The 23072-nt window shown below is 40.1% G+C and overlaps 2 protein-coding genes across 2 annotated transcripts; both read right to left on the reverse strand.

Annotated features, from left to right (window-relative positions):
* Positions 1 to 3328: 3328 nt before the first annotated feature.
* LOC106921080 (histone-lysine N-methyltransferase SETD1B-A-like) lies at positions 3329 to 14041 on the reverse strand. Its single transcript, XM_088009011.1, is given in 17 exon segments — positions 3329 to 3754; positions 3860 to 3997; positions 4164 to 4283; positions 4809 to 4934; positions 5014 to 5177; positions 5713 to 6720; positions 6849 to 7241; positions 7316 to 7457; positions 8260 to 8432; positions 8515 to 8575; positions 8660 to 8758; positions 9336 to 10043; positions 10751 to 11755; positions 12326 to 12438; positions 12520 to 12790; positions 13585 to 13689; positions 13790 to 14041. Coding segments are annotated over 17 exon segments (4980 nt in total). The 5' UTR covers positions 13970 to 14041; the 3' UTR covers positions 3329 to 3580.
* Positions 14042 to 15473: 1432 nt separating this feature from the next.
* On the reverse strand, positions 15474 to 20770 carry LOC106921085 (calcium release-activated calcium channel protein 1-like). The gene is made up of 2 exons (XM_088009020.1): positions 20138 to 20770; positions 15474 to 17897 (listed from the first exon to the last, which is right to left on the reverse strand). The coding sequence occupies exons 1-2, from the start codon at positions 20249 to 20251 to the stop codon at positions 17358 to 17360; spliced, it is 654 nt and encodes a 217-aa protein (XP_087865146.1). The 5' UTR covers positions 20252 to 20770; the 3' UTR covers positions 15474 to 17357.
* Between the last annotated feature and the right edge of the window lie 2302 nt (positions 20771 to 23072).

Here is a 23072-nt window from a genome sequence, read left to right on the forward strand (position 1 = left end):
CAACAATTGTCATCCCTGCAAAACGCCACCAGAGAGACAGAGACATGTCTTCAGAGAGAGCTGGACCAAGTCAAAGAGGGAAATCTGGAAATGACCAACAAATTCGAAACGGATGTTTTAACCCTGAAGAAACGGGTGAGTACACTGGAGCAAGAGCTCAAAGATGACAAAGAGTCTCATGCCGAGTTGGTGGAAATCAACAAAATGCTTTATGCAGAGCTACAAGCTGAGAATGAGGCTCTTTGTCAAAAAATGGCTTCAATGCAAGACGCTTCTGTAGAGGCAGAGCGATGCATCCAGAAAGAGCTTGAGCAAGTGAGAGATGCGAGTCTGGAAATGGTGCAGAAGTACGAAGTCGACATTTTATCCCTAAAAGAGGAAATACAAACAATGGAGCAGGAGCACAGAGATGAGCGATATCGGCACGCTGAAATTGAAATACGGAACGGGAAGAGAGCCAAATTCCTCCACGCCGAGAAAAACATTTTACAGATGGAACTGGATGAGGTGAAACGCAAGTTGTTTTTAGATGAAGTGAAGCATAAAGAAGCTCTGGATGCATCAACAGCCGAAATCGAACGCCAACTTGCACGCAACCATCAGCTCTCCGAGGGGCTAAAAGAGAAGGATCAAGAGATTGCCGAAGCAAAGGCTCCCCTCCCAGTAAAGAAGCCATTTTTTGAAAAGCTTCGACATGCTCTGAGATTGAGGAAACCCGAAAGTTGGAAGAGAAGGGAGGGTGAAGAAAACGTGTAACACTTGTGTATGATAGGAGCCAAGACCATGAAGCTTCTCGCTATAATGGATGGATGTATGGATTGATGAAAACTTGTAATTCACTAGCAAGGACCATAAAGATATTAGTTTAAAGATTTATTGAAGAAGGGATGAAGGAATGAGGGGATGAATGGATGCAAGGCTGAAGGGACAAAGGGATGAAAGGATAAAGGATAGGGTTAGAGCTAGAATTTAAAAATTTAAAAAAAGAAGGCGTGTTGCACAGTGGAGCAGTTGGTAGAGCTGTTGCCTTGCAGCAAGAAGGTCCTGGGTTTGACTCCCAAGGTCTTTCTGCATGGAGTTTGCATGTTCTCCCTGTGCCTGGTGGGTTCTCTCCGGGTGCTCCGGCTTCCTCCCACATGTCCAAAAACATAACTGTCAGGTTAATTGATCTCTCTAAATTGTCCTTAGGTCTGTGTTTGTGTGTATATGATAGTTTCTGTGATGGACTGGTGACCTGTCCAGGGTGAACCCTGCCTGTTGACCTCTGGAGATAGGAACAGATCTCAATAGGTAAGGGTGTAAGAAAATGGATGGATGGATGAAGGGATGAAATTAGATAAGTACATATAATTAGAGGTGTGGTCTGGACGTGGCCCTGCTTCTGAACTTAAGTTAACATATTAACTTCATTTCACTAGTATGGACCACACCACGAAGATATAAGTTTAAATATTTATTAAAGAAGGCATGATGATGTGTGCTGTGGTGGTGCAGGGGTTAAGCACAACCCGCATATGGAGGCCCCAGTCCTCGACGCGGCTGTCGCAGGTTTGATTCCTGGCCTGGTGACCTTTGCCGCATGTCTTCCCCTTCTCTTATTACCCACTTTCCTGTCAATTAACTCTGAAATAAAGGCCATTAAAGTCAATAAAACAAGAAAAAAAAATTAAAAAAGAAAAGAAAAAGAAGGCATGATGCACAGTGGCACAGTTGGTAGAGCTGTTGCCTTGCAGCAAGAAGGTCCTGGGTTTGATTCCTAAGGTCTTTCTGCATGGAGTTTGCATGTTCTCCCTGTGCATGGTGGGTTCTCTCCGGGTACTCCGGCTTCCTCCCACAGTTCAAAAACATGACTGTCAGGTTAATTGGCCTCTCTAAATTCTCCCTAGGTGTGTGTGTGTGTGTGTGTGTGTGTGTGTGTGTGTGTGTGTGTGTGTGTGTGGTTGTTTGTCCTGTCTGACTCTGTGTTGCCCTGTGACAGACTGGTGACTAGTCCAGGGTGAACCCTGCCTCTCATCTTTTGACTATTGGGGATAGGAACCAGAACAGATCTCAATGGAATAAGGGCAGGGATGAAAATAGTTTTAATTTCTTGGGGGTACTATGACAAAAGTATACACACGCACGCACACACACACACACGCACACACACACATGCATACATATATATTACCTCATATAAATTGAATCAGGTCAAACAAAAATGGGTTGCATTATACATTATTGCAGCACTCTCTCAAGACATTTTCCCTGTGTCTTCAAAATATGTCATTGTCCACATCATGAAATCACTAGAAAAAGTAGAAAATGAGCTGGATCACTTTGGCTCCATTTAATGAAGCTTTATTACAAAAAAAGAGGCGAAAAACTTTGTCAACAAATGTGAGGGGGAAAAATTATCAATAAAAAACTGTGCAAACTATTGTTGAAAAAAATGTCATGAGTAAGAGACTGTAAACAACTGCAAGTATAAAGGCAAGAAACTATACAACCAGTCACAAAATAAAAAAAAAATCCTCCTCTTTTCAGTGGCGAGTATATTATGCTGGCGAGTTAGTGGGATGAGATGGGGAAGGAAAGTTCATTGCTAAGTTTTCTAATTGCAATATAGTAAATTATTTCCAAAAAGTATGACTTACTCATGAACGGGGTTCACAAGAAGAGATTCCTCGTTTTCTTCCTCCTCCACTTCAAACTCCACACTGCTTTGAGACTCGTCGACCTGAACATCACTCGGTGCTCCACCGAATCCTTTCTAAAGCTTCCAAAACGACGAATTTCCTCTTCTGCGCCATGTTTATTGTTATTCAACGCAAAATCCACAACCGGAAAGAAAGATATCTCCAAAACCCGCTCAAAGAATCAAGTTTTGATTGTGCGTAAAGCTACCCATTACTTGTGTTACGCACGGAAATTACGTCACTGGAAAACGTCTCACAAAGTCTGCGTGATACGTCGCTGGAAAGGTGAGTGCCTCCAGTTTCCAACGATGTCGATACCTATCTGGAGTTGGTGAGACAACTAGCGTCTTTTCTGTATCCTACAGGTAGATTCGGCAATGTCTGATGGAGCTTTAAATGTCCTCACATGTTTAGAATAATAAAATCTTAAGTATTTGTGCAAAAATTATTTTAGTGACTTGTTTTTAAAAATATTAAAACACTTTTTGCAAGGGTTTTGTGAGGGGGAAAAAATCGACCGTTTTTGACTTTGTTTATTTAATATATTTAACATGTGTACAAAACCACGTGGCATATCAAGAGCCAAAAATACATCAGTTTGTGCATTTTTAAGGCACACATAATAGCAAAAAACAAAAATACATAAAATGTATTTTACCAGATTTTACACATGGTACAGTTTATTCAGCTGATTGTTTCAAAGCATACAGAGATAAACTAATGCTCCAAATACTTTTTTTCATTCCTTTCATCAAGTTTAAAAGCCTTTTCTTTACTGTGCATAATCAACCTGTCTGCAGAGATTTTAGCAACTGTGCAGTTGTAAACAGCAGCTATGATCCAGTGAGAGAGCACTTCAGGACCCCAGAGATTTTTGCATAATAAGGAGAGTTAATTAGAGATCAGTTCAAGGATCCTCTGCAGCTATCGGCTCCACAAAGACAAGGAATCTTTGTGTCTTCAATGGGAAACTTGTAGTCATACGTAATTTCTTCATTGACGCTAATCGGCTGCCTGGAGTAAATCACGATCTTCTTCTGAGACTCCACTGTGATGATCTTTGCATAACAGTTAGGCTGTAAAGATAACAAGACATCCAAAAAAATAATATTTTAATTGTCAATGCAATATAAAGGTATTTAATAATCACTTGTTGCATTTAGCACCCGCTCTGTACCCACATTGCAGCTGTGGTTGATAAACCTGGCTAAGTTTCCACATTTGGTAGCATCAATGATGGCGTCCTGGTCAACGCGGAACAAATAGCTGCTTCCGATGCCTTCCTCCTCGTATCTCTGCTCCCTCATGTCTGCAATGACCTACACACAAAGAGTGTGATGATACACTGTTGCACTTACACCACTGGAAACTACCAAGAACAACCAGAGGGTCCCTGAGGAACTTCTCAGAAAAAAAAAAAACATTCAGTGGAAATGATTTGTCAATAAACACATCTGTCAGATGAATTTATCTGATTGTTTTTACCTGTCTGATGAGCTGCCCCACATATTCAATCACCATCTCGTCTGCTGCTATGGGCTCCATGGCGAACAGGCCCCACTCATGGATTAAACTCCGACTGAAACGAATCCTCTTCTTTCGAAACTAACAGAACATGAAAGGATTTAGTCTGCAGCTCCACACGTCACCAATGTTTTGGTTACATTTTACTGCCGTGTGGAGGGCAAATATCTACATCACCTTCTGATGAACCACAGTAATAAAAGCTCATTTTATGCATGGCTAATTAATACATGCAAATGTTTATTAACCATAAATACAGAATGAAAGATACATTTTCTGCAGCTTTCTGTAACACTCAGTAATTCTAATTATAGTCAGATGGGGGTTTTTTTCTAAAAAAAGACTTGTAACAAACTCATTCAGTAATATGATTATTTGTTAATTGTTGTGGATCAAACTGTCTCAGGATGACTTAGCCTAAAAACATACGCAAAGAGAAGTTGGGTTCTTCAGCTGATTCTGCTCACAACAGAAAAACAGGACTTTAAAAAACGTCATGTTCGGAGCTCATCAATTTTACATTTCTAATTCAGTCTTCTACTACTTTAAAGACAAGTGATTTCATGGTCTTAATTCCTCTTTTCCATCAGTTAATCAGTTGCTTACCTTCAGCTGGTTGAACTTAACGAGGTCGCTATAGCAGCTGAAAGAGGACAGCAGGCGGCGCTGTTCAGACCTGAAGTCGGATCCAGATCTCAGTGAAGTGGGCTGCTGGACGGGGATGCATAAACCCTGTGAAGGAACACCTTGACCTTTAATAAAACAGGCTCTGCATGAAGATTAATGCATTTTATCATCCTCTCCTCCCCACCTGATCCAGTGCAGAGTGAAGGTCAGCAGGAGGCTTGGTGTCCAGGAGATATTTTATCTTGTCCTTCCTGCTGATTCTGTAGAAACCTTCACTGCGAGCGCAGCCCGTCCTGTGGACCGGCTGCCCCTGGCTTTCCTCACCGCTCTCCGTCGGGACCTTAGTCAGTAAGCAGGAGTTAAGAAAAGGAAGCAAAGATTGTGGCACAATCATGAAGAACACAAGAAAATACCAACCATATCAGACAATCATTTTATGCAACATTGTACAGAGTATTTTTAGGCATTTTCACAATTCATAAAATTGTTAAAAAAATATGTTTATATGTATACAGTGGCTTCAAGAGGTATTATATTCCTTGAACATTTTAATTTTTGACACTACTTTCTAGATATTAATTGTATTGTATATGAAATTCATGGGAATAATACAAATTAGTGAACAATTGTGAAATGGAAAGCAAAAGAATAATGGCTACCAATATTTTTGGGGGGAAAAACACTTTTGTGACACTTCTGACACTTTGAGCTTGAAGCTGAAAACAATTTGAAAAAAAATCCAAGCACGGTACACATATTTTACAAAATCATGTATCTTTTAAGCATTTCTACAGTTAAATGGGATTTAAACACATTTCTTTTAAATGAATATTTGAATTAACATATTTAATCTCTATATTGATCCAGAGAACAAAAAGGATATGAGGATGAGGAATCCAGAAAGTGTCACTGAGCCACCCAGCACTGTTATCCTGCTCCTGCAGCCTTTCATAGGTACTCTGTAGATGTCTGGCATCCTCTTCGTCCAAACCGTCCCTACAGATGTTATGCAGGATATTATACTCCTCACACTGTGAACGTCTCCTCAGACGATGATCCTGACACAACCAATTTATTCCCTTAAGCAATCTTTGACGAAGGCGGGCCCTCTTTCTCCGCCTCAGCCTCCTCAACAGTTTTTGCCTCGATGAGGGTTTGACGTCATTATAAAGCCCCGGCATATTCTCCAGTCCCCGCAAGGGTTTTGTTCTCACACCTGAGCCCATGTGTACACGGTTTCCATCGGCAGAGTCAAACGAAGATTCAGAAAGACTGGATGGAGAGGATATAGGGAGCGGAGAAACACGAAGAAGGCTGTCACGTAACAAAGGAAGAGACATCTGTGTCTTCCTCCTGTGGACGATGTCTCTTCTAGGTAAGAAGATGTCCCTTCCAGGAGTTTTTGGGGGAGTGATATACGGATTGCTCGACAGTGGTAGAACGTCTGGAGGGCTGCAGAGAGGTGAAAAAACTGTGTTTCCCTCGAAAGTTGCTGTCGTTTGACCAATTGTTGACATACTGCTGTAAGTCCATCCACCGCTTTCCTCCCTCCCAGGAGTTTTAGGCTTCTCCTCGTACGATGGGTAGGAGGCAGGTGGGAAGTGGGAAGAAGCTAGAAGAACATCACTACTTTCTGGGGAGAGAGACATGACTTCACTGGCTTCATCCGAGTCCAAATCGATCAGTTTGGCAGCGATTCCCTTGCCTGGTGTGGGTGGCCTCTCCACTTCATCCAGAGGTGCTGGAGACGCCGGTTTGCTTTTGATCAGATTGTCAGGGTCACTGTCCACCAAGCTGCCAGTGGGGGTGAGAGGCCTCAGGTCATCTATGCCCTCCACAGACTCTGGAGTCCAGGCAAGGCATCTCGATTGCACACAGAGACCTGGCTCTGCTGATTAACGAAACAAGAAAACAGATTTACTTATGTTCAATCGAGAAAATTCTGGTTTGAGAAAAAACTGAATCTTAGGTAAAATTACTACTTTAGAAAGAAAATACAAAAGACTCTGAAACAATTACCTTCCAGTCCAATAGGTGAAATGAGCTCTGAGTCTGAATGGTCACAGTGCTGCAGCTCCACAATGGAGTCCACATCGCTGCTCTCTAGGAGGCCGGCTGTAGAGTTCTGCTCCGTCTGATCCCTACGCCGTGACTCTAACCAGTCCTCCAAGTCCAGCTCCAGCTGTGCTCCAGGTGTTAGAGGAGCAGTGGGAGTCGCAATGAGCTCCAGCTCCACCGACTCTTCATCAGAAGATATCACAATGCATTTGTCATCACTCCTGTCATCCTCCTCCTCTTCCTCCTCCGTATCATCATGTTGTGAACTGAGGTCGGAAGACGAGTCATCGAAGCTCTCTGAGGACTCCGACGAGTAATCGCTTTCTTCCGAGGCGCTGCTCTCTGATAATCTCTCTGAAGATTAGGATGAAATTATTGACTAGTATGTGATAAGTTAGATATTTTTTGTGTTGCAGCCTTTAACAAACCTCTTCCAAGGCGCCGTCCATCGGTACTAGTACGGCAGACAACAGCATCTTCATCTTCCAACCTTTTCTGTGCTGATGTCCTTCCTTCACATCGCTGACCAACATCATCTCCATCATCTCTGTCAGACTAATTAAAGGATGTCTTATTTGCCACGGCTTTATCAAATTCAAACTTAGCAGTTTAAGAAATCGATGCGAAAACACAAAATCTTAGAAAGTATATCTGTCTAGTTTCAAGCGCAAATATCTTAGTAAACTTGAAATAAGGAAAAACTAATTTACAAGAAACTTTTCAACAAGATATAGGAGCTTGTTTTAAGTCCATATTGATTTAAAAAGTACAAGTTGAACTGGAATATTTTTTCACTCCTAACACGGGAAAAATGTTTTGTTGTACGTGGAAAGAGCTGCCAGTGGAAATAGTACTTTTTAAAACAATCAATATTAAGGAATTATTTACTGAAAACAAGCTCCTTTATCTTGATGAAAAGCTGATTTTAAGCTAGTTTTGTCTTATTTCAAGTGTACTAGAAACTAGACGGAAAACACTTGCTAAGATTTTGTGATTTTGAGTTAATATTAAATGATATCAGGACGATATGCTAACAACAGATGCACTAATCAAAATGTTGACTTCTGATCTCCACTTTTTGTAAATCGGCTGATTTAATCAATTTGATAAGTACAGTAAAGGAAAGTCTAAACAATAGTATTCAAAATATGTAAGAGTTCATTAATTATTTATATTACAAGCACAGACTACATCAGTTCTAACTGGTAGTGATGATGTATCGCATCATCACTGATCAGAAAGAAAATTGTATTTCCAGGCACTGGTCACTGCTGCTCAAAATCAGCTGATTCCTCATCATGGATTTATAGGTTCTTCTCCAATTATAAGAGATAATTTTATTGCCCACTATAATTACTTCACAAGCATTTACCATAAGAACTGGGATAAAAGCCTCTACTTGGTCTGACATCTGGTGGTTATCGTTATGTGTACTGTCTTCTTCCTTCTCTTCATCATCGCTGTCCAGCTCCAGAGGTCTGGCATGTCTCCGTTTGGCTGCGTTTGATTTCTCCACATCATCATCCTCCTGCTGCAGCTTTAAAGCTGAAACAAATATTTGGACACAAATTGGCTAAAAGGGAAATGTTCTAGTCTGGTAACAAGAAGATAAAAATAAAAACAATACTCCAACCTTTCTGGGTAGAACTGGACTCGTTTTCTGTTTCCTCTGATCGTTTTCTTTTTACCTGAATAAAAAGTGTTTTAGCATGAATAATTCATTCACTCTGCAGTGGTATAACAGTGTGCCTAATATTGGAAAAATATTTTACCCTGAACGAAGGCAGAGGAGGTTTCTTGCCCTTCTCACTAATGTGGCTGAGGAGATTCATGACGCCTGGTGCTCCGCTTTTCACGGGAGAAACTTGGACCTTGAACGAGAAAAAGTACACTCATGATTCAAAAATGTATTTGGTTGTAGGGTTGCAACTAACTATTATCTTAGTTCTCGATTAATCTATTGGTTGTTCTGACGATTTATTGATTAATCGGATAAAAAACGTTTTGGCACCTTCTGCAGAGTTTTCACTTTAATATCAGAAATACATCGGTAGACTATTTTTAGATTAACCCACTAACAATGGGATCACAAAAGGTGCCTAAAAGGAGATTTTTAATTATTTTTTATAGTATTTGAACCGGGTGAAGCTAAAACTAGGCAACTTGAGGAGTTTTGGGTTGAATATATTTAAAAAAGTTTGTTCTTATCTTAAGATCAAAATGTTAACATTTTTGGCTTAATTTTCCTTAATCTTTCAGCAATTGGTCTTTTTTGGGGGGTCTGTGTACTTCCACACAATTAATCAATAACTAAATTAGTTGAGGGCTATTTGAATAATTGATTAATCCGATTAATTGAGCCCTTTTCAGTCCTATTTGCTTGACACACAAAAAAGTTTACCCAAATCAATTCATCAGGGCATTAAACTTAAAACACAACAAGCAAACCTTTTTCTTCTCTTGACAGTCCCACCATTCCTCAAACGCCCTAAAAGCCACTCCTTCAATCGTTCTCCGAGTGATGTCTTTCCTGATGATGGATTTCAGCTCATCCATGAGAATGTCTAAAACCTTCTCCACTGTTATCTTATGGCGGTGTTCCTGTGCAGGACTGTAGTTTGGTGGTGGCACGAAGGGGTTAAAAGAGGGAAAAGGCGGGGCGAACCAGGGAGGTCGAGGGAACGGGAAAGGTGGTGTGCCCCCGAGCCTCGGAGGTAATGGTGCTGCAGGCTGCACAGGTACAGGGTATATAGGCAAAGGAGGTGGAACAGGTAGCGGTCCAGGTAAAGGTGGAGGAGGAACCAGAAAGGTTGGCAGGGGAGGAGCAATGGAAGGAGGAGGTTGGATAGGAGGAGGTGGGATGGGGATGCCCTGAGGTGGGATCCAGCCTGGAGGTGGGATAGGGATAGTGCCATTCGGTAGGCGAGGGGGGGCAGGAGGCAGAGGTGGAGGGAAGGGAGGGACAGGGAAAGAGACTTGTGGAGGATGTGAACATCCGACTGAAACTGGAGGAGGAGCTATGGGGAGACTGGGTGGAGTGGGATTAGAAGCTGCAGAGGGAGATTTAGGAAATGAGGATGTGTCTTTTGCTGGTGGCAGAGATCCAGATTGGAATGTATGTGGAAGATGTACATCTTTATCTACAGCACAATGTTCCTGAGGAACAAACAAACAAAAGCAACATATAACATAAATATTACAAATGCAAATAAAATAGCTATTTTAGTATCTACACGATACGGTGCCTTGAAAAAGCTTTCGTCAGTCTTGAACTTTGTCTTGTGGTAGACCAACATGAAATTACATGTTTGTAAAGCAGAGCAAAAAGAATTTATGGTTAAATTTTTTCAAATGAAAATCTAAGGGGTGTACATTTGTGTTCACCCCTCTCTACTCGCATACCCCTAAAAAAATCTAATGTAAAAGATTCCTTTTAGAAGAAGCTGCATGTAATTTGATCTCAGGATATCCCAAGCTTTGGAGATCTCAATGAGTCCTGTTCAATCAAAAGTGAAAATGATAACAGTATGGCACATGGTAACTGGTCAGAACTGGTCAGAATTGATGGAAACATGGAGAGAGGTAAATATAAAACAATCCAGGAGGGGAAAAAAACACAAATACAGCCAGGGCTCCAACAGCGTGGCTTCCAGTCCCTTACAGCTGGCTACTGTCTCCAGAGCTAAATTCAATTTTGCAGCAAAGCTTGATGTGACTGATCTTTAGTTGCTTTTTTTTTTTTTTTTTTTTTGCAAAGACAAATAGGCTATAAAGTACGTTTTCAGGGGGAACCTAAAACGAGTATAAAACCTTTAGCAAGGCGCCGTATCTGAAATGCTCATGCAGAAAAATAGAAAAAATACCTCTGAGGATGAAATCCATGGAGATGTTTCAGTGTCTACATGAACTCTGCTTTCCGAAGGTTTAGCCTCAGAGGGAGTGGGAGACTGGGAGTTTGCTTCCAGAAACAAAACAGCTCGATTGGTTTCATCCTCTTCGTTTTCAACGAGCGTCAATGGACTGATATTCCCCACATCGTGGCAGCGGCGGCTGCTGGTAGAGGAGTCATTAGGCGACAGAGAGCAAAAAAGCAAATCCTCCAAGAAAGCACACTTAGGAGAGCAACGACTGGATGCAGGGCTGTCGGGAGAGGGTTCATCAGTCTTTGAAGTTTTCCTATCCAAAAATAAAGCATCGGAAATCTGACTGTTTATCAGCAAACTTTCAATGCGGGAGTCCAAACTCTCCACCGCGGGCTGCTGCTTTCTGTGTGGTAAGTTTACTGCAGTTTGACTGTCAGCTGTGAAATGGATGCTCCGACTGCTGACTCCATTGTGCGAGGAAATCACAGAAGAAGAAGAAGAAGAAGAAGAAGAAGAAGAAGAAGAGCTACCCGTGTGTTCTGACTGCTGAAGACCGGAGGCAGGACTGCAGGGGGGCTCCTTGTAGGCAGAGCACTTCGCTTCGTCACGCCACACTACGGGCTGCTTCTGATTCAAGGGCGGGTTCAGAGGCTGCAGCTGGCTACTCTTAAACAGAAGGCTGACATTTGAAGGCGGGCGAGATCCCCTGTGATGCCTCGCGGGTCTGAAACGGCAAAGAGCTTGTCTTAAATGTTTATGAAGACTATAGTTGGAGGGCTCTCCCTGGAGGACCGGAGTCGCCTGAAGGCTGGAGTAGCAGGAGTCCTGGGAGAGAGGAGTCGCAGACAGGCAGGGAGTGCGGGGGGTTCCCTGAGATTGTGGCGTTAGGCCCAGGCTGCAAGGAGTGTCCCCCCAAATGCTGGAGTAGGCTGTGTCCAGGGAGAGGGGTGTGGCAATGCTGGCAGGGCTGGAGGCGTTTCCTGACTGCTGAGCGGCTGTGCTGGTCTACAACAGGAGGGACAGATGAGGGAAAGCAACACGAAGTCAAAATGTTATTTAGCCTCTGGAAGGGCTGGGCGAAATGGCTTCAAAATGAAATCTCTGATATTTTCATACCGGATCCGACTTTCAATTTTCACTTTGATCCCAAAATTAAATTAAATGTCATATTAATTGAAATCCTTCAAAGAGTCTAAGACCATTATGAATGAAACTGAACACCTGTATCGGAACACAAATGTACAAAAGACAATAAATTGGCGATAAATTTGCACTTACCCAGGAAGGACGTAAAACAGCTAGCTAGCTATCAAGGGTATATTAGCAGCTAGCTCCTAGTAGCTACAACTGCCTCGAGTCACAGAAGACAATGAAGATGTGTGCGTGAGCTACTCAAAGTTTAGCCTGGACGCACGGACGTCACTCTGAACTTTGGTAAGCCAAGGAGCGCAATGGTGAAAAAAATATCCAGACTTTCAACCCCCAAAATTTGATTAATCGATAAAATGGATTTATCGCCCAGCCCTACCGTGTGGCGTCAGCGTCCAAAGCATCACAAGCAGCTTTATTGTTTACCAGCAGGGCGTCGACTAAGCTCTGCAGGGCGCGCTCACTGCTTCCCACAGGCAGCGTCCAGGGAGTATATGGGCCGTTAAACAGCAGCTGGAGATATCTCGTCCTTTTCTCACCTGAGGAAATTTTTGATTAGTCGGTTAATCAAAGACAATTACATCTACCTAAATATAAGAGGGGAAAAAAAAAATCTTTACCTTTAGGGTCGATTTCCACATGTATGATGTTTCCCATCACAGATGTCTGATGAAGGAGCCGCACGGCGTTCTTTGCAGCTCTCACCGTGTCAAAGACGACCTTCGCAACGCCCAGATGCTTCTTGTTCTTTGGATGGTAAAATATTTCCACTTCTTCAACTTTACCATATTTCTGGCACATATTTGTGAGGAATGTTTCCCTCACATTATCATTTAACCTGCAAAATGTCACTTCCTTGGGAGGTACAGGCCCAACGTACCACTCATCAACCTGGAAAGACATGCATAAACATTAAATTTTTTTTTTTCAAAGTCCCTTTACAGGCATGTCTAAAAAGATAATTAACTAAAGTCAATTTACTCCAAATAAGAAATTCAATTTAAAATTTTAACTTATCACATATGGACTCAGGGTTGTCTCTATTATTTTAATGATCATAGCCTAGTTAAATAAAAAAAAAAAATTTTTCAGAAAAAAAACGAGAGTTTCTCTGAAAGCTCTTATTCCAGCTGAAGTTTTTACCTTCAGAATGTTAATTTCATAATCATCTCAATGCAGCGGTTACCTTCACCTACTGTACACCTTTTTTTTCACTGTACTTTTTTTCTTCCATTGCACTTTTTTTCTCAAGATGCTTGTTTTTTTAATGTTCAAACCCCATGGACATTATGCACATAAAAAAAGTAACTGCACAGTATTTTCTGTTTTAGGCTTATTTTATTATACATTATTTTAACAGTTTAGGAACTTTTTGTGTGAACCGATTATACCTAATGCTGCTGTTACACCTGAATTTCCCATTTGCAGGACAATAAAGAGTCTTTCTATTCTATTCTTCTGCAGCACTCTGAACAGCCAGATGACCTTTTGTTGCTTCCCCTCTGAGTGGACTGTGTCATTGACTGGATTTCTGTGTTTTTATCAATGTTCAATTGAAATAGAATATCTATATTTGGATCTTTGACTAGCTGTAAACCTCAAAATGAACTGAAATAAGTGAACTTTTGATAATATTTTTATTTTAATGCTATGTAACTGTATGTCTGGCTACATACGAAAAGTACCTTATATTTAGGAACCAATAGATCAGTCTTGTTGTATTTACTCCACAGGCGGCAGACTCTGGGATCTCTGACGGTGTCCACAGGAAACAGACCTAAATCCTCAACCTGACAACGAAAAATACTAAGTATTATCGTGGAATATAAAACGAACTAATTTGGATGTTTAGGCAAAAGATGGACGCAATAATTGGAGGTTAATACTTACGGGTATGTTAAAATATTGTCCATCAAAGCGACACACTTTGTATAGTCCTTTAGTTAAGGCAGGGTCAATGATCAATTTGCAACTTTTCCACAGCTGAGGAGGTGTATCTGACTCTGTAAATTGGTTTTCGCTTTCCATTACATTAGTAAAACCTGTAAGAACGTCAAAAATAAAGGCCATATGGCGTCATTTTGCACCACGGTCAATGCTGCTGTAAGCTAGCAGAAATGAGTCCTCCAGCAGAGGTTAACACACCCCAACAGGTGATGGAGAGCATCACCTGTGTCCATATCTGAAAGATAACAGGCTGTGAAACGAAACATACTCAAATGCCCAAAGTTAGTCCAAGCGAAACACTTCTTATCTCGCTTACCTGTACCGAAGTTTTGTCTTTTGAACAGGCAACATTATTGCAAAGCTGTTAGGATTTTTTTTCGGTGTTTCTTTACACGTCGTCGCGCTGGTAAGATAATGGATTCATCCGCCAGGAGGCAGAAACAGAGAATGTAATGTAGATCCTTGGGCTGGGCGGAAGAACACCAAAAGAGTGGAGTTACATGGAAAGTGCAACTAGGGAAATATCACTTCAAAATCAAACTCAGCTTCTTATTGAATAAAATATGCTTAAGGAACTTTATACAAAAATCAAAATATAAATTGAGCAATTTTATAGAAAATTGCTTGTTTTATTTCTGTATAATAATTAAGCTGTAATACATTCATGACAAGTATTGGAGTCATAAAACGTGTCGTGTGTGTAATAGACTGCAAGAAGAAACTGTATTTATAATCTGTATCAAGTTTCTTTCACTGTCCATATACTTCACTTTTATTATTTCGTTTTTAAATATTATCTATATCCAACAGCACATGCTGAGTCCAAAATTCACTTCAACCAAAGAAATTGTCATAAGGGCAACTCAGAGACAACATCAATTTTGTTATCCACCTTCAACAGTGATAAATCTTAGTATACGTCAAGCAACTTTGAGATCTGGTAAAACATTTTTAACCCAAACACTACTTGTTTAATAATTTAATTCAAATTTATAACACAACTCTGTTGTGTTAAGCCAAGCCAGACTTGGATCAGTCCATATTTTACAAATGTTTTTAAAAGAACCTGATTTAGTTTAGCTCCAGAGGTTTATCTAAATCTCTGCATTTTAAAATTTAAGTTCAACACATTCTAGCGCTTCGCTTTCTGTCTAAAAATGTTGACGCATCCAGTTGTGGTGGGCGTGCTAACCGTGTGTCTTCAGCGAGGGCAATGTCATTGTTGCTGCAAACAGGAAGGCATCTGCTCAAGAAACTCTGTTCCCTGATGATGGACTTTCGGTTAATGAAAAACAGTCTTGAAAATTTGAGCAGAGAAAGTCTTAGCAAAAAAAACAAACAAAAAAATCTTTTTCTTTGGTGTACTAAAGAAAAATGGTTTGTGGGTCTTTGTTGTGACAGATGCTCATGGCTGAGAGCCTTGACCTAATTTAAACCACGATGTCCACACGTTTCCTGTGTGATCGATTCTGCCGTGACCCAACTTTAGCTGCTCTCTACAGCATTGCATTGTTCTCCTCTGCATTTGTAGACATGCAAGTGAGAATGTCAGGGATGTATAAATAAATATATTTTATTCCCAAACTGATCCAAAGGTAACATGAATAGAAACACACGGAAGCGAAACTGGAAACAGAGCATTTAATGAACCGTACCTTCAAGCCGTGCTTTCAAAACACACAGTAGCACACACTCGATTTAATAAATAAGCACAGAAATTAACAACAGTAAAAGAAAAGTGTCATGGAAGATTGCTTTCTGATTAATTCTGTGAGTAATTTGGCAAGACAGACATTTGGAAAGGCACCGATGTATTCCTGTGAGCTTTTTGGTGTTTGACTAAACGACAAAAGTGAAAATTAAATCTGGTCAGGACCATTTAAACACTGAAAACAACAAGCAGGACGATTACAAAGCTCTGTACAACCAATGAGCAGGTTGTCAGCAATACATACGCAAGTGACCCTATAAAACATTACATTCATATCAACAGAAAAGTGTAACAATATTCCAACAAAGAGTGGCATCACCATTAGAAATCAAAGTGCAACAAACAAACTTTGTAAAGACAGTGTCTCGTGCAGCTTTGCTATGGAGAGACGACGACAGCCTGAGTCACGTCGAAGCGTTAGTTGATGTGGACACACAAAAAAACACACACACACACACACACACACACACACACAAGCCACATTGTGCAACATAAACAATCTGTAACCGTGCTTCAGCTTGTAAACTACTGCACAAAATGTACAAAACACACAAATTTGCAAATAACACTTTAAACAATTTGATGCTGCACAAAAGTTGTTCAAGAACACTGTCCCTAAAGCCAGTCACAACGTCTTGATTTACAGTGTATTTGATTAAAACAAATAAACAAAAAGGACAGCATGAAAATGAGAACACGGAGGGGGAAAAAAAGGTGTCCTTACTTAACAGTTTAGTTGTTGTGATATTTAACTTATTTAAAGTTTGTTGTCAAAAATGCAGTCAGTCAATTTGTCCTTGACCAATGCAGAATTGATTGGCAGGTCAAAGGTTACCTACTTTCATGGACTAATCACTATGGTCCACAAAAGGCGTCTTTATGTCACGATGCCCTGAAATGCAAATACAGCATTTCTACACATTTTTGTATATACTTTCTTTCCTCAAATACTGCTGAATGTCTTTCCCCAAAATGATCTTTGGTAATTTCAGGAAACTGTACCGTGAAAAAAGCTAAATGTAAATCCCAGAGATGAATCCTGAAAACGCTTCTTTTGTTTGGTAATAAAACATTCAGAGATTCGGTCGTATTGAAAACAATAATAATAATTAAAAAAATGCAATGCAATCATTTCACTCATTAACCAACAAGAAAACAAGGTGGGAAAAACTTTGCGCTACAGCTGAATGCTGCACCATTGACATGCAGCATCCTGCAGCATGTCTGAGAAGAAAACAGCACTTTGGCAGAGGTATACATTAGATAGTGAAGATTCCAGACAGCCTGAGATACTGAATTTGAGAAAAATATTGATTCACCTTATCCCAGTTTTTCTTAGAACATCTGGCATTTTTAAACATATTTCAAATAAAGCATGTTTGTGCACAATTACTCACACTTTGCCCTGTTGACCTTTCCCTCATCAACAAGTAGACACTCATAGTGACACATCCAATTGCTTACAGATAACCAAATGGCTGCTAGAATAAAATACAGATCTTTATATTAAAGCAAATAAAATGTGTAAACCCACCCCATAATCTCGGTGCTTTTGAAATTTCACCTCACAAATCACCCATTTTTATCTTGTAAGGATGTCGGCAACCAAAAATGATTAAATTCCCTGCATATAAAAGTAAACCAAATTTTGTAAACATGCAATACATAGCGAAGGATTGAGTTGTGAAATGCATGCTGTGACTCATCAGAACAAATGCCAACATTTAAAAAAAAAAAAAAAAAAAAAAAAAAAAAAGCCTTTTTATAAGGGAAGTCTACATGAACTCGGATGGGTTACAGTTACGGGAAATGTCCGGCTGCCTTCAGCTCGTCGTTCTCGGCCCCGTGATTCAGCTGTTTCTGGAGCTGAATGACCTGGTCCAGCTCTCGGATCTGCCGGTCCGTTTTGTGGCTGACTAGAGTGCGGTAGAAGTGGACAGCGAAGACGATGAAGACGAGTCCAAACGGCACCATTATGCAGGTGGACGCGATGGCCGCCGCCTCGCCGGAACTGATGGTGGTGTTGATTTCCTTTTTGAGTGGCAGGAACTTCACCCAGCACAGGAGCATGACCTCAGTCAGGAACAGGAGGGTGCCGATGACCGTGGAGAAGGCCCAAGCCAGCTCTATGTGGCGGTGCATGCGCTCGTGGGGGGACTCGTTGACGGAGTTGAGGTTGTGAACGTTGCTGACGGCCTCCAGGTTCGGGAGGATGCAGGTGCTGATCATGAGGGCGAACAAGTGCACGGCGACCAGAACCGTGGTGCAGGCGCTGAAGGCGATCAGCAGTCCGGGAGGATACGTGTGAGTGGGCTCCAGCTGCACCTCCACCATGGCAACCTGGGAGAAAACGTCAAGACATGTTTAAGCAACAACAACAGCCGGTAAAGATTTTCCTTTTATTTAGCTCTGCCATGTTGAAGTTGGGAGATAATTGTTCTGTTCACATGAGAGAAACAACTGAATTCACTTTATAACTGTGGATATCCGATGTTAAACTTTGATTCGTATAAATGGAATCAGTTTCACGGTCTGTACTGTCAACTCAGTTCTAATGATGGACACGTTATTTTTCCTCCCACGAGAGTCCCTGTCTTTGCTTTAGCCATGCATCAACATTTTTTTTATTTCCTCAAATAAATGCATTAACAATGAATCTGTTCATTGTTGATCACAATAAGTTCATACCTCTATTCATTATCCATAACCCGTTATCCTTGCAGGCTGCCAAAGATTTAAAACTGGGAAAGGTCACCAAACTCAAGTGTTCACCCCGGATGGCTGAATCGTACTTTGGGATCTTTACTTGTAAAAAAAATAATGAAATAAAATGTTTTTCATTATCCTTCGTAAGTACATGTTACTTTGTGTCAATCTATCATGACAAATCAGATAGAACACAGTGTTTGTGGGTGAAATGAAACCAAACATGGAAAAAAAAAAATTCACTTTGCATCTCTCACATCTGCGCTAAAAATACTGTTCTGTATCTATTAAAAGTTTTTGTACTTCAGGATGTAACAAGGTCTCAGTAAATAGACAGGATGTGTTACATTCCCTTCATTACACTTCAGTTCAGCAAACACCTTTTTTTCAAAGCGTTTTCTGTCCACCTCGGCTACATTCGGCACGCTGGCAACGAAGCCAGCAAATATTTACGGCACCTTGAAAAAAGTATTTAACTGGGACTTTTATTAAATATATTTTTTTTAAAAACAAAAGTCTGAAAAGTGTCAGTGCTTATGCAAGTCTCTTGCGTACATCGCTACTGTTTGGGGTGATCTGAAATTTGTTGTTTATTTTGACCCTGTAGTACTCTGTACCCAAGTCAAAGAGTTCAGTGTTTGTATCATCTGACCAGAGGATCGTCTTCCACATGCTTGCTGTATTTCCTAAATGGCTTTACTAAAAGTTTTATTTTATAAATATGGTATTCATATTGTCAGTGTAAAGGCAAAACTTGTGAACTGCATGACTAACATTCCTCCTGACCTGATGCAGACACCAGGACGAGGTGTGAGGTGAGAGAAACAATAAACCAATTGTTTGTGCTTTTTGTGTGCGTGTGGGCCTGATCTGCGTTCTCCAGCCCCCAGCTAATCACAGCAGATAAACACTCACCAAAGGGAAAGTTCTGCTGGAAGTTACTTCCTGTTAAATTGAAGTTTTCCTTTGAACCGCCGCCGTGGGAGTGACTGGTGCAAAGTCTGAGCTTCCTTAGACAGAAATCTATTCAGCAGATTTAACTGCGTTTTACTTTCTGATTGAAATGATCTATGTGACTGGACTGATTTACGTAATTCTGCACACACATTAGTTCTCTTTTTTCCTGTACAGTAACTTGAGATTACCTCTGTTGTGAATTTTTGTCATATAAAACTGAACTGAACTCTCCACCCGAGCTGTGAATGTCTGCAACTCCTCCAAGAGTTACCACAAGCATTCCAGCTGCTTCTCTAATCAATGATGTCTTCGACCAGCCTGTCAGTTCAAATGGGCGACCTTGTCTTATAACTTTTTCTTCTGAGATATACAGTTTCACTATTAAATCAATTGAGCACTAATTGCTCCACAGAAAGTTCAAAGTTTGCACATTATTAAGCACTTCTGCTTTAAACTGATCCAGAACTTTGACCAATCTGCTGTGTTCTTTGATTCATGATAGCTGTTTTTTTCTCTAACTAACCTATGATACCTTCACAGAGCAGCTGAATCTATACTGGAAAAATTACAAGTGAATGCAGGCACCACAGGATTTTATTTAGGAGTGTCAGTAAAGGGAACTCAATATGAATACATATCCACATAATCATTTTCATTATTTTTATTTTTAAATCACACTTATACTTATGCATGACTTCATGTGGGAGTATAGAATTAAAAACCAATCAATTACACTAATTGTTGAGGTTGCAGACAGAGGAGAGAATACTTTAGGCTCTCGCCTGTTGGCCATTATAAAGGAGGGATCGTCGCTGAAAACAATCATCTGCGTCACACGCAAACTCTCCGGGTGTTGGTGCCCACGGCCTGTGAAGCTGCGCGTTATATCTGTGAAAACTCAAACCTCACTTACTCACCATTGCGAAACCCGACAGCAGAGCCGAAGTGCGGCTGGTGGCTTTGAGCTTAGCTCGGCTCAAGTACAACTTTCTCCAGGACAGCGCCTGCATGGAGTGCTCGTTCAGGCTCATTCTGACAGCTGTTCCAGGAGAGACCGAAAAGTTTTCCTGACGACGCGGAAATATGTTCCGACACAACGCGCTTGGAGTCGACGTAGGAGCTTCAGCCCCGGTCGGATGCTAAAAATAAGACTTCTATAGGGCAGCTCTGAAAATCTGTCAAAAACTTCTCCGCAACAGCTGACTGTTGAAATCTATGAGGAGGAAACTCAAGATACCCACAATTCAATGCTGCTCGCAGCGGCTGCAACTGTCAGGTCTGCCCCCTCCGCTCCGCTCCGCTTCCCCTTCCCTCGGAAAAATAAATAGTTTGGCATCATTACTCTCTTTGACCCCCTTTCTTTTTCGTTTTCGTTCATTCTTTTGTTGATTTAAGATCATCTTCTGTATGTGCAGAAGTCTTTATGATGCACGCAACTTGATCACTTTGAGATTTAGCTGAAGTAAACCTCTGCATTATTGCTATACGGTAAATATAAACAAACTGTCTTTTTCACAGAGAGAACTCTGTGTCAACGAGAGGCCGGTTCAACTCTAAAAGTGTGTAACTGAGTAAATATAAATGTTGCTGTGCACTTATACGCTCCGCTTTAGTAAGTAAACCCATTCAGTTGCAGGCAATGGCATGACAACAACTCAAGGCATGTAGATATTTTACTTTCTGCCTTCAAATGGAGCATTTTAATGGAGAAGAAAGATGATTTAGGACACCTTAATTATGTGGGATCATTGTTGGTGACTGAGGCACGCTTGTCTGAGTATTTTGGAAACTGCTGATCTCATAGGAATTTCAGATATAGCCATTTATTTGACTTATGGCCTGAAATATCCATTGATATTTCAGGCCATAAATATCAATGGATCCATATCCATATGGATATCCATTCCAGAGGTCAGATGAAAACGGGTGGACTTGTTGGATATGACATAAAGGCAACAGTAGCTCAAAAAGCTATTTCTTGTAACCGGTTTATGTAAAATACCAGCAAACTTAACCTACATTTCCTGAACACTTACAAAAATTAGAAATTAGACAATTTTTTGGTCTGATGACCAGTTTCAGTTTCAGCTAACTACATTCAAATGGAAGGGGTCAAAAATATAAGCACCAAGAAAGCATAGATCCGTCCTAATGTCTGTCTTCTATCACTGGCTTAGGCAGCTGCTGATGGTGGTGGTAAAATGCTACAATAGATTTATTCTTGGCACACTCTGGACCCTTTGCAACAATTTGAGCATTGTTTAAACTCCACAACCTGAGTATTGCCACTGGCTATGTCCATCTCTATATGACCACAGTGTAAGTCATCTTCTGATGACTTACACTGTTTCAGAAAGCTCAAAAGGTCTCAAACTGATTTGTTGACAGTAACAAAGACTGAGAAGACTGTACTGTAAGTTCAATAAAGCACCTTTGCATGTGGTGGAGAAGGAGATAAACCAATCATAGTTGCATAGCTTACAAATCTACAGGAAATGTGTGATGCTGTCATGTCAAACTGACCTATTTATGATTTACATTGTTAATCTATGACGTCAAACGTGTTTTAGAATGCTACCTATTACCCTGCACAAATGATTTTTACTTTATGTTGGTTCAATGGTAAGAACAGATGTATTAATCTTGAATGCACATCTAATTCTGTGCAGTATTTGCACTTAGATGCCTTAATTGTGCATCTAAGTGCATGAACAGTTGTGCTCATCAACGATTATTTATGAAGATGGAGAAGCAGAAACAATACCAGAGACACTAGATGGTGCCAAAGAAATGCATTTCACCAACATTTCACTGAACTGCACTATTGTCAGTCACCATTGTACTTATGTAAGATATATAAATGCTGAGAGAGCCACTGTTACCTAGGTGTACTGGTGCTGAATGGAAATGAAACATTATTGTAAACCATTATTGTTGATTGTATTTATGTTTGAACTACTGTTTAAATATGTATATGTTACTTGTTTTACCCACAAAATCAAATAAAATCTATTTATTTTTCATTAAATTCAATATATACAAAAAACTGAATTTCTCTGACATATATAAATGTTACTGTGACTAATTTGTTAAATACTTAGATAGTTTAAGAGATAAAAAAATAATGGCTTGATTTAAGAAAAGAATATAATTAAATATAGATCGGAGCAATGTTTACGAATGATGTTTAAATATTCAGTTTGCAGAGGAAGACATGTCTAGCTACAAGTCTTCCTCTAAAATGGTAAAGGTTAACATATTAAGTAAATAAAATAAACAAAGACGGAAATTTATTAGAGAGATTCATCTTGTGTCTGACATCTTCACTTCCTGCTAAAACCATGGTGCATTCACTTTACGCAGTGTTTGTCGTTCCTAACTATAAATATTGTAAATTTCTTTACATAAACTTAAATGTACAATTTGTGATGTGTTAGCTTTCATTTTGTCTTTTTCCATCCTTAATTTTTTTAATTTTTTAATTTTTGGCTGGACTTTGTGTTTAAAGGGATAGGACGAGATAAAAAAAAAAATACAATTCTTTTAAAAGGTTGGCAGAAGAAGTAACCTTAATCTGGCTTTATATTTAAAGAAAGACTCCCCTACAAAATACTTGCCAAAACAGTTGCTTTAGTAAATGTTTTCAGTGTTTTTTCAAATCACAATTTTTCTAGTCACTACATTTTTATTTTTATTACCAAGGTAAATTGGGCTATTCAAATATATCCATCACCTTGTTTTCCCTCCCACTTTTTTCCCATAAAAATGTATTATCATTATAATATTATTGTTCAATATTGCAGTTATTATGCTGATTGTGATTAACCCATTCTTTGTTACCTTTTCCATCAT

This window comes from Poecilia mexicana, unplaced genomic scaffold (genome assembly GCF_051168715.1).
Source record: "Poecilia mexicana isolate PSO_F unplaced genomic scaffold, ASM5116871v1 scaffold_9, whole genome shotgun sequence".
NCBI classification, from domain to species: domain Eukaryota; kingdom Metazoa; phylum Chordata; class Actinopteri; order Cyprinodontiformes; family Poeciliidae; genus Poecilia; species Poecilia mexicana.

Bases quoted from the DNA above. Each gene is read 5' to 3' on its own strand.
- LOC106921085 (XM_088009020.1), bottom strand. From the start codon at position 20,251: ATGAGCCTGAACGAGCACTCCATGCAGGCGCTGTCCTGGAGAAAGTTG. The intron at 17,898-20,137 runs GTGAGTAAGTGA...GTTTTCTCCCAG, and splicing joins TGCTGTCGGGTTTCGCAATG to GTTGCCATGGTGGAGGTGCA.